Source organism: Cynocephalus volans, chromosome 4 (assembly GCF_027409185.1).
Source record: "Cynocephalus volans isolate mCynVol1 chromosome 4, mCynVol1.pri, whole genome shotgun sequence".
NCBI classification, from domain to species: Eukaryota; Metazoa; Chordata; class Mammalia; order Dermoptera; family Cynocephalidae; genus Cynocephalus; species Cynocephalus volans.
The window spans coordinates 85,116,855-85,128,825 of record NC_084463.1 but is presented as its reverse complement, the minus strand read 5'-3'; the positions used below and the strand labels follow the sequence as shown (position 1 = coordinate 85,128,825).

Below are 11,971 nucleotides of genomic sequence, written 5' to 3'. Positions count from 1 at the left end.
TCATCTCATCTAAGATCTATTATTGATCACTTCATATTTCTGAAAGCTTGATGCTTGAAGATTAAACATCGTTAACACTAATAACAACATACATAATTGCCTAGGTAACCATAATTTACAGGAAGTAAGTTTTCTTTAAAACAGTAAAGCATTACTACCACAAAAGCAATACACATTGGGAGTGTTTAAAAAAAATTTTTTTTAAAGGCTTTCCCTTCTGCATGATTTGACTTCTGGTTAACTTTCTACCATTGCTCCTTCTGGTATCTTAAGTGGTAAGTCAACTGGGTTACTATGCAACATTGTATAGAATTAAAAAATAACCCTTGATTGTACCTAGACTAACAGACTATGAATATACTATAATACTGGAAATACTAGAAACTAGAAATACTCAATAATGACACCACAGCTTTGGCTATTATGGCATAATTAGGTCTGATTGACAGCATTTTAACTTTTGCTACTTAAAAAAAAAGGGTCAATGGAGCATATTTGGGTTGTCTATAGCACCTAGATCAATGAATTAGGAATATCAATTAACTATTGGTAATAAATTACAGTCAGGATTAGTAGTTATTTCAGCCACTTACAAATGATCTTTTGCTCCCAGGTGAAACCACTCCTCCTGTTTTATTTTTATCATGGCATTTATTACTGTCTAGCACATAGTATCTATTTATTTATTTGCTTATTGTCTGTCTCCCCTTCTAGAATGGAAGCTCCATGAGGCTTTTTCTTTCTTGTTCAAAGCTTCATTTCCAATACTTAAAGTAGTAACTGATACATGGTAGGGGTTCAACAAGTATTTGTTGAATGAAACTCCTACTGACTTATGGGTATTATCTGATTGGCTAAAGTTTTACTGAGCATCTGCCTACTATGTGTCAAGTCCTGTGCTAGTAAGGTGTGGTGATAAAGTGATTATCGCCTACGATTTTACAGAACTAAGAGTCTTAGATAAAACTTCAAACAATTTCCTATTGGCCAGGAATGTTTTCTTTATTAAAATGCTCTATAATTACTTCACGAAGATCCTACATGATTTAGTCCATTTATTAACATTTTGTAACAAAAGGTTATCTTCAAAATGCAGTACTCTTACCCAAGGATTCCAAACACTTCAGAAACTATTTCAATCACTTTTAAAAACCATCCCCAAGAGATGTAAGAGCAGCCTACATTTATGAGGTCAGCCAAGAGGATCAGACTGAATATTTCCTAACTAATCTCTACTTCCAAATTTCTCTCAGGAGCTCTCCTTTGGTACTTTTCCAGAAGTTTTCCTCTTTAATTAAAAGGACAATTAATTTAGTCTTCTTTAAAAAAAAAAACCTGAGCATTTCTTCTCTATATACGACATGTTCACATAAATAATCAGACCTTTTGAAGAATCACACACCAGTTACCCTGATCATAGTAGCTTTGTAGAATGCTGACATTACTCAAAGCCTGGCAGGCAGCTTCCAATTCTCCCTCACAGAACACATGGTAGAAACGATGAAACACAGGGCTTGAGTCATGGCATCCTGCTGGGCCAAATGGCTCAACAGGTTTGTCTTTACAAGGATTTCCTTTAAGGTGCCAGGGAACCAGTACATCTTGAGAGTGAAAAGAAGTCCTGTTAATGTGAACAGGCAGCTGAGAATTAGCAGCCTTCCTTGAATTACATCCTGTCTCCTGAAAGTCAATAATGGAGGGGACAGAAGAGGCTGAGTCTTGATTGCCTGGGTCAGGCATGTGCTCCACAAGCAACCCCTGCATTGATGTGTCACTGATGATCTCCTCTTTCTTTCCTTGGCTAATTCTGTTTCCTCTAAGATACTTTGACTTCTGCTTCTTATATTCTTGTTCCATTGCCCAGACATAAATGAGTGCCTTCCCACCAGGTCTCAGGAGTCGAACAAGTTCTTGGAGAGCTGCCACTCTACGCTCCTAATAAAAAATAAAAACATACAACACACACTGCCATTTATCAACCCAGAGGAGATAGCAAGAGAATATGGGAAAATATAACTGACTGTAGGACTGTTTTCCACTAGAATGAACCATAAGAAACCTAACAAAATGTCTTATATAAAACAAAAAAGAAAAAAAGGGGGGAAGAATAATTTTGTTCTGTGATTAAGAAAAAAAGTATTGAGAAAGTAGGGGAAAGGAAAATTTTATTTGTTAATCTTCCATGTGTCTTTTTCCTTAACTGAATGAGTGGGATGCATGGAACAACTGGTGACCTCTGAGCAGTAATATTCACTTTTAGAGGTAAACCATTACATTTATAAACTGCTTGCTGTGCAAAGGAATTGTGCACACTATATTATGGAGATGTCTATTTATAGCCTTGATGAAGTAGTTTGTATTAGTTATCCCACTGAAAACAACCACAAAAAGCTGAATGAAAACATAAAACAACTGCTTAAAGACATTGGAGAGCAACATTGCAAGCTGGACTTGAAAGGCTATAATCCCTGAAAGAAGGGAATTAAATAAACCAAGGTGAGCTCTACATTTACCCAGCTTTTCTCTGAGATTATTTGCTAATTCACATTGTGGGGGAATAGAATATGAGCAGAAAGCAGAAGGTATTTGCCAATTCCTAAGCTGCACATGCACAGGGTGAACTTCTAAAACCCTCAGCAGAATAGCAGCTGGGAAGTCAAAAAGCTAAACAGAGATTTTAGTAGCCAAAAATGCTGGAGAGTCAGACACTAGAGTTTATAGCCCACAAAGGTGAAATGGCCTTGGCATACACTCTATGCTTTCACTTGACACACAGAAGGGCTGCACCTCAGAAGTAGAGAGAAAACTAAAATAGACATAAATCAGCCCTACTAAAGCATAAAACTAGTTCTCTACAGAATTAAAGTGATCTGCTTATACTATATCTGCTTGTCCTAAGAAAATTTAACCCTCTTAGGAGGAAGATAAAAGTATCCAAACCTTTTGATACCAATGTCCAGTATCCAATCCAAAATTATGAGGCATGCTAAAAACAATCATGACCATTGACCAAAAATCAGAGGAAAAAGAAAGACCATAGAAATAAACCCCCAAAGACTTTAAAATAACTATGGTTAATATGACCTAGCAATCCCACTATTGGGTATATATCCAAAGGAATGGAAATCATCATGTTGAAGGGATACCTGCACTCCCATGTTTACTGCAGCTCTACAACAGCCAAGAGTTGGGACCAACCTAAATGTCCATCAATGGATGACTAGATAAAGAAAATGCAGTACATATAGACAATGGAATACTACTCAGCCAATAGAAAATAATGAAATTCTGCCATTTGCAGCAACATGGATGAGCTTGGAGAAAATTATGCTAAGTGAAGTAAGCCAGGCACAGAAAGAAAAACACCACATGTCCTCACCCACATGTGGAAGCTAATAAAGTTGATTTCATAGAAGTAGAGAGTAGAATAGTGGTTGTTAGAAACCGGTAAGGAGAGTGGGGATGAGGGATGGGGAGAGGGTGGTCAATGGATATAAAATTGTAGAGAGATAGGAAGAATAAGATCTAGTGTTCTATAGCAATACAGAGAGGCTACAGCCAACAACAAATTACTGTATAACCTCAAGTAGCTAGTTGAGAGGATGCTGAAAGTTCCCCACACAAAGATGTGGCAAATGTTTCAGGTGATAGATATGCTGAACACCTTGATATGATCATTGCACACAGTGAAAATGTACCCAAATATCCCATTGTACTCCATAAATATATACAATTATCATAGGTCAATTAAGAAAAAATAAATTTAAAAAAAAATCACAGACAGAAGTAGATAAGAGGTTACTAGAAATGGTAGGGAAGCAATAATGAGAGTTATTGCTTAATGGGTACAGGGTTTGTGTTTAGGATAATGAAAAAGTTTTGGAAATAGATATAGGCAGTGGTTACATAGCATTGTGAATGTAATTAATTCCACAAAATTGTATATTTTAAAATGCTTAAAATAGAAATTCTTATGTTATATAGTTTTACCACAATAAAAAAAGAATTAATTAACTATAATTAATATGTTCAAAAAACTAGAAGAAAAGATCAAGATTTCAGTGAAGACATATTAAGTCAGACAAATTCTAGAACACAAAAAGTAATGGATGAGTTTAATAGCAAATCAGACACATCTGCACAGAGAATTATTGAACTAGAATTTGGACCAGTAAAAATTACCCAGATTGAAGCACAGAGATAAAAAAGAATGGAAAATTCAGAAAACAGTGTCAATCTAGAATTCAATACCTAGTGAAAATATCTTTTTTAAAATGAAGGCAAAATAAGAAGATTTCAGATATACAAAAGCTGAGAGAATTTGTCACCAGTATACCTACACTACAGAAAATAGCAAAGAGAATTCTTCAAGCAAAGGAAAACTAGCCTCTTTGAAACCTTAAAAAGGCAGGAAAAAGGAAGAACATCAGAAAGGGTAAATAATGTAAAAAAATCTAAATGAATATTGAGGCTTAAAGTAATAAACAATAGTATATAACAATACATAACAATAATAATACTATATAGCAATAATACAATAAAAGGCAGGAGGGACTAAATGTTGTTAATGATAGTCTTGCATTGTTCAGGAAAGGGTAAACATACTAATTAAAGGTAGACTGCAATGTCAAGGATACATACTGTAATGTCAAGGTTAACCATTAAAAAACATGAAAGACTAATCAGCAAGATAACAGAGCAGGAAAAAGTATAATAATAAACTACATTAAGACTATTAGGCCAGCAATCAAAAAGAACTATGATTTAAAATTTTTATACAAACACATACATAGAATATTTGATAAAAAGAAATTTATCTTTCCAGTTCCACAGCTCTCTTAGCCTCAGATAATGCCTTCTTTAGTTGTCAAAGTAACACACTGTATGTATGCCTAAGTAATCCATTCAAAATAGACAAAAAGCCCAGGAAATATTCTTGGATTATATGTTAAAATAGGAGAAAGCATCTTCAGGATGAGTAATTTATAGAGAAGTGAATTAATGGGAAGAAATTTGTGAGGATTTTTCCAAGTTGGGTCTAAGGAATTGGAGACTATTGGGAAATTATGCCAAAAATGTAAGATGAGACTAGTTATATTAGTCAGTTTCTGATGCTTATAAAAGAAATACCCGAAACTGGGTAAGCTGTAAAGAAACAATATGTATAGCTTAAGTTTTGGAGGCTGGCAAGTCCACACACAGTCCAGGGAACACATCTGGTGAAGGCCCTGGTGGTGGTGACAGTGACACAGGGGTCTCACATGGCAGAACAGTGGAGCAGAGACAGAGACAGCTCCTCATACACTCTCCTTTTAAAGTCCTCGGAATGCAGCCTATGACCACCAGTAAACCATCAACTTATTAATCCATCTACTAGGGCAGGGTCTTCACAATCTAATCAGCTCTTCAAGGCCCCACCTTTCAACTACCATAATAGGATTTCCCACGCTTTTACCACTGTCACAGTGAGGATTGAGTTTTGGGGGGACACAATTCAATCCATATACCAGTTTAAAAAAGGGTTAAAATAATTATTAAAATAATAATAACTAACATTTACTAAGCTCTTACTATGTGCAAAACACTATGATAAGCACTTTGTATAGATTGTGTCATTTATGCTGACAACAACTCCATGACACAGGCTATTGTCACTGTCATTTTACAGATAAGGAAGCTAAATATTCAGAGATCACTAAAAATATTTGCTCAAGGTCACAAAGAGTAAAAAGTATAAGTATACAGTAGAGGCAGCGGTATTAGGGAAGAATAGTCTGGCACCAGACTGTAAAATAGATTAAAAAAGAGATATCCTGGGATCAAACAGGTTGGAGAGAACATTGTAGGAACAAAGGAATGAAGTACAGGGCAGCAGAACTCTTTCACTAGCACTTTAATTCCCTTATAATTAAAGTATTGTATTGTCTCCAAATACTTGGACTATTAAATAGCCCTATTAAAACTGCCTTTCCATATTCAATCTTGCCTTCTACCCTAAATCATCTTCTACAGTGCCATAAGAACAACCTCTATAAAGCATATATCTGATCAAGGGACTCCCAATGTAAGACCTTAATGGCTCTCAAAGTCCAAATCATTACTATAGCATTCAACTAACAACATATAAATCTAAATCAACAAGTACTTAAACGCTGCCTCCTCAACTAGACTATGAGCTCTATGAAAGCAGGGACTGAGTCGGCTCCATCTTGTATCCCCAGCTATTTGATTAATTCCAGCATGTAAACTGATTTTTCAATGAATTTTTTTATTGTGGTAAAATATACATAATATAAAATTTACCATTTTAGGGGGGAAGAGGAACAGGTAATAGGTCATGAAAATCAACTACAATGTATATTAAGAAGTTAAAAGAAAAAATAAAATAAAATAGAGGAAGAAACACACACACACACACACACACACACACACACACACACACACACACACAGAAAATTTACCATTTTAACCAAAATGGTAAATTTTATATTACGTATATTTTACACACACGCATATTACTGTTTTATATAACTTGAAGGTAAAGACAGTCCACGGCCACTGAGTTGTGGATGAAAGGGGCAATGTGTGCAACACATTTCTTCCAAATAAAGGGGATTTTTAAATTTACTGGTATAGCTGCTGCTTGTGAGCTTTTCTCTGTTTGTAATAGTGCTTCTTAATAAACTGATGTCTGGTGGCTTTTGCTATAAAGAGCCCCCTTACACTGTTTACTGCAGCCCAGCAGAATATCTCGGTTACTATTAAAAATAAAGAACTAGTGATTGAGGAGACAAATGACAAAGAGGGTTTTCTAAATTGTTTTGATAGCTGGCCAGTTGGCTTAGCTGGTTAGAACATGGTGTTACAACACCAAGGACAGAGGGTTCAGATCCGTGTACCAACCAGCCACCAATCAATTGTTTTGAACTCAGTTATGGTCATAAGGGCTACTGAAACTGCCAGTGACCCATAGGGTGAGCTACAAAGTTATTTCTTAGATCAGGGAAGACACTGTTGACACTCAGGAAAAATAAGTGTTGGGGTTTTTTTCTATAAAGAAAATACAAAATTTTAAATTCACTTATTTTTAAGTTAAGAACATATGTGACCAATTAAAAGCATTAACATACTATTACCAGCTAAATAAAACAGAGTCTTGAAAAAAGAATAGGAAAAGAGGAAAAACAGAATGGGTAGGAAGTAAGACTCACATGTCAGAGATGAGAGTGTGGGTTGAGAAAGATGGAAACAGAAATAGAGAAGAGACTCAGAAACTGAGGAGAGAGAATACTCAAGAGGCCTAGAGCTGATAAGCTCAAAGTCTCTTCCAGCAAACATTCTGTGATTCTGTGGGTTTGAAGGAAGGCATTTAGGAGTGACTGAGGCTTGCGGTAGAAAAAAAGCAAAAATATGCAATAGTAAACGCAGAGAGTCCCACCAGGCCTCTGCTTAGGTAAACATGACTCCCCTGTAGCTCAGCTTCATTCTGCATACTCTCTTAACAAAGAGGGCAAATTGTGTGACAAGAGAAGAGAAAGGAAAGAAATTGGTCCAAAATCAGTAAAATCCATGAACTTTTCCTGCCACTTTAGTTACAAGTTCTTGGAGAAAGCAATACTTACCGCTGTTGCAAAATGGTGAATAACAGCAACGGAGATGCAAGCATCACAAGATCCACTGCGGACTGGTACCGTTAATGCATCACAGACAAAGGCCTGAAATTGCCTCTCTCTACAAATGTCCACAAGGTTTTGGCTACGATCACAACCAATCTATAATAAAGAAAGGATTTCATGACAGTTTGTTTAAATATCAGGAGAAATTAAGTGCTACAGGTTTATTCCATACCTTAAAGTCATTATATAGACCTCATGTTCACTGTGAAATGGTCTGAGACTGTGACATTATCAGTTCTTACAGCCAGTACAAAGTGGGAACATATAATTGTTCAGAGGAGCATTTATTACCTTAACAGATATCAAACGGAACTTAAATTAGTGAATGGAAACAAAATGACTAGAATAAAAATGACAGCAATGGAAATGAGAGCTCCGAATTTGCACCTAATTGATCACCACTAAGAATCTGAATCTTTCTGTAATATCACACATTTAAAACTGGATATTTTGCCATAAACACAGATATTCAGTCTTTTGGGGGGAGCTAAAAAGAAGATGATCTAAGGTATTTCTCATTACCATATATATACTATATTGTGATGGCCCAGATAGCAGGAGGACGGATGATTTTTTTTCCTACTTCTTTACATTTTTCAACATCTATTACTTTTACAGTCAGAAAATAAAATCCCAAAACAATGAAAAAACAAAATGTGGTTTTTTTCATTTTTTAAGCTATTGAGTGTTTTTCTGCTAAACACCAGATCTTATCAAGAATAACATGCTAAATTCAAAATTTGTAAAATGCTGTGTAATTAAACCTTTTAGAATAACCAAACAATCCTCCAGGAATGACGGCACTGAAGCAGCCAGCAACATGCTTTCATCTCCCCAAGCAGGTGAGGCCTAATGTATCTTATGCATGTCTGTTGTTCTGTAGAAAGTATTTTGGGGCTGGGACTTCCATCTTCTTTCTAGTTTTATTGTTGTTGTACAGTTTTGCTGTTTAATTCTCAGGATATCATGTATGTGTGTACACACACACACACACACACACATCTCGCAATGCACACATGTAAATTGGGGAAGGATTGGTAGGGGGTTAAAAAATATTAAATCACTAATTAATAATTATCCCCAGATAATTTCTTCTTACCCCAATCTCCATAACAGGGAAAAGAATTATACAAGCAGATTTAGTCAAACAGAAGTGGCTACCTCAAGCTTATATTTACTCATTTAATTTTTTTAATATAATGGGCATTGGATCCTTAGGATTACCTCAGCCCTTCTGAGAATAAAGCACATGAATCCTCATATCAAAACAATTCTTACTGAGTTAAATCATATTGCCATGCTAGTCACATTGAATGAATTTGCTCAATTTCTAATTGGTATTAAACAGTTTCTACATTCTATCGCAAAGCTGCTTTAATTTCTAAAGTGGAATAAAAGGTAAAGTATAGCAATTTCTCTCTGATATATTTTAATATGGAAACACTAAGGGCCTATTAATAACAACAGCAGCACGATTCCCAATCAATTGCTCCCTTTACCTGTGTGAGATACATGCCTGCCTTTTATTTATTTTCATCCGTATTCTATGTCACTCAGCCAACAGTCACAATATTAAGATGATAATACCACTCAAAATAACATGCACATTATATTTTAGTGCCTGCCACCTTTTTGTTACATTTAAATTCAGTTCACAGAATGAGGAGTTTCAAATATGACCAATTACAATAGATAGCTTGCTTAAAGTCAGCAGGAAGAAATCCAATCTGCCTATAAAACAAATCCTCAGAGACAGGGCTTGATAGTTATTCAGAGGAAAGTCATCTGAGAACCACAGATAAAACAGAACAAGGAGAAAAACAGACAAACAAAACAAAAGAAAATTTCCCTCTCCTTCTTGCCAGGCCTTTAATTCTATTTTATTCCTTTTCACCAACAAGAGAGAGCATGGGCAATTTTAGCAATAAAGCACCAGGTTTAATGTAGATTCCCCGTTGACCAATGTCTGGACTCATGCCTGGCTCAATACTTTCATCTTTCACTTATTTTGCCTGAGTTCTCTATACACTATAGTCAATTTGTCATTATTTTTTTAGTCTTCCCTCTCTATTTTTAAATTCCTTTAAGTTTTTATACCAAGAGTAATACCGGATATTTGGAATTCTCCCTAATAATGTTGCATAATGTCAACATTTATGAAAATGATTCAGAAATACCCACATATAATCAAGGACTCATGTAAAGCTACATATTTCTGTGTGTTGGATAGAGATTGATGACATAAAAACACATTATGTTTAAAATGTATACTTTTACTCGTATATAATTTTTAAAATCCTCAACAAAACATTAAATATGCAATTCTGGAAGTACAAGTAAACATGAAAAACTATTCAAGCGAGTAATCAAAGGTGTAAACTAAAACAAGGTTCCATTTTTCTCCTATTAAACTATCAAACATATTTTAAAACCGAAATACACCATGGTGATGGCAGTCTGATAAAACTGCCTCTTATATAATGGTTGGTGACAGTACTAATTGACTCAATTATTTAAAAGACCAATTAGGCAAACCATTTTTAAGGAGGATAAAAATGTTCCAAACTACCAACTCAATAATTATTCCTCTAAAAATTTATCCTAATAATCCAAAATTCGGAAATAGCTAACCAGGCTAATAATAACTGCCTTTTCCTGAATATTGACTATGTATTTGTGTATCAATGAATTTAATCCTCATAACATACTTGGAGTTAGGTATGATTATACCATATTACAAATGAGGAAATTTCATATCAAAGAAAATAAGTAATTTTCCCAAAGTTAAATAGTAGTGAAGTGGTGGAAAGGGGATTTAAAACCTGGTCTTTCTCACTCCAAAAATCCATGTTCTTCCTTCTTGTCCCACTATCTCTCACTGTCCATTACAGTGTTATTTATAATAGATCCAAACTGAACACAACCAAACATCCAGTAACATCTACCTAACAGAATACTATAAAGTCCAAGTTTCTTCAATAAATGGTGCTGGGAAAACTAGATATCTACCTGCAGAAGAATGAAATTACACCCTTATCTCACACCATATTTTTGTGTGTGTGTCTTTTTTGTGACCGGCACTCAGCCAGCGAGTGCACCGGCCATTCCTATATAGGATCCGAACCCGCAGCGGAGCGTCGCTGCGCTCCCAGCACTGCACTCTCCCGAGTGCACCACGGGCTCGGCCCTCACACCATATTTTAAAAAATCAACTGAAAATGGATTAAAGACTTTAAGTGTAAGACCTGAAACTATGAAACTATACCAGAAGAAAACACAGAGGAAAAGCTCCATGACTGGTCCAGGCAATGATTTTTTAGGTATGTTTCCAAAAGCACAGGCAACAAAAGCAAAACTAGACAAAAGGAATTACATCAAACTAAAAAGCTTCTGCACAGCAAAGGAAACAATCGACAGAGCAAAGAGACAACCTAGAGAATGGGGTAAAATATTTGCAAACTATACATCTGATAAGGGGTTAATATCCAAAATATATAAGGACTCCTACAACTCAATAGCAAGAAAACAAATCACCTAATTAAAAAATGGGGAAAAGATCTGAATAGATACTTCTCAAAAGAAGACATACAAATGGTCAACAGGCACATCAAAAAATGCTCAACATCACTGTATTAGTCCATTTCTGTTGCTTACAACAAAATACCCGAAACTGGGTGATTTATAAGAAAACAAATTTATTGCTTACAGTATCTGAGGCTGGGAAGTCCAAAATCCAGGAACACATCCAGAGAGAGCCTTGATGGTGGCGACAGAGATGACAGAGTATCACACTGTGAAAATGGTGGAGCAGAGAAAGAGAACTAACCTCCTCATTCATTCTCTTTTTAAAGCCCTCCAAATCATGCCCATGACCATCATTTTTAATCCATTCACTATGGCATGGTCCCACAACCTAATCACCTCTTGAAGGCCCCACTTTTGAATTAACATAATAGAATTTCCCATCTTCTTAACACTGTCACAGTGGAAGTCAAGTTTTGGGGGGACACTCAATCCAAGGCAATCACTAAATATCAGGGAAATGCATATTAAAATCACAATGAAGTATCACCACACACCTGTTAGAATGGCTATTATCAAAAAGACAAAAGATGGCAAGGATGTGGAGAAATGGAAACCACTGCACACTGTTGGAGGGAATGTAAACTAGTACAGCCACTATGGAGGTTCCTCAAAATATTAAAAAATAAAACTACGATATGATCCAGCCAAGGAAATGAAACCAGTATGTCAAAGAGATATCTGCACTCCCATGTTTAAGGCAACATTATTCA

At 35.6% G+C, this 11,971-nt stretch overlaps 1 protein-coding gene across 2 annotated transcripts in view; it reads right to left on the bottom strand.

Annotated features, from left to right (window-relative positions):
* Nucleotides 1-218: 218 nt before the first annotated feature.
* LOC134375455 (alkylated DNA repair protein alkB homolog 8-like) overlaps nt 219-11,971 on the bottom strand; it is a 58,338-nt gene continuing 46,585 nt past the window's right edge. For both annotated transcript variants that reach the window (XM_063093892.1, XM_063093893.1), the window contains exons 11-12: nt 7,623-7,772; nt 219-1,935 (exon numbers count right to left, since the gene is read on the bottom strand). In XM_063093892.1, the coding sequence (XP_062949962.1) occupies nt 1,378-1,935; nt 7,623-7,772 (708 nt within the window). In that variant the 3' untranslated portion in view covers nt 219-1,377. The remainder of the gene's footprint in view (nt 1,936-7,622; nt 7,773-11,971) is intronic.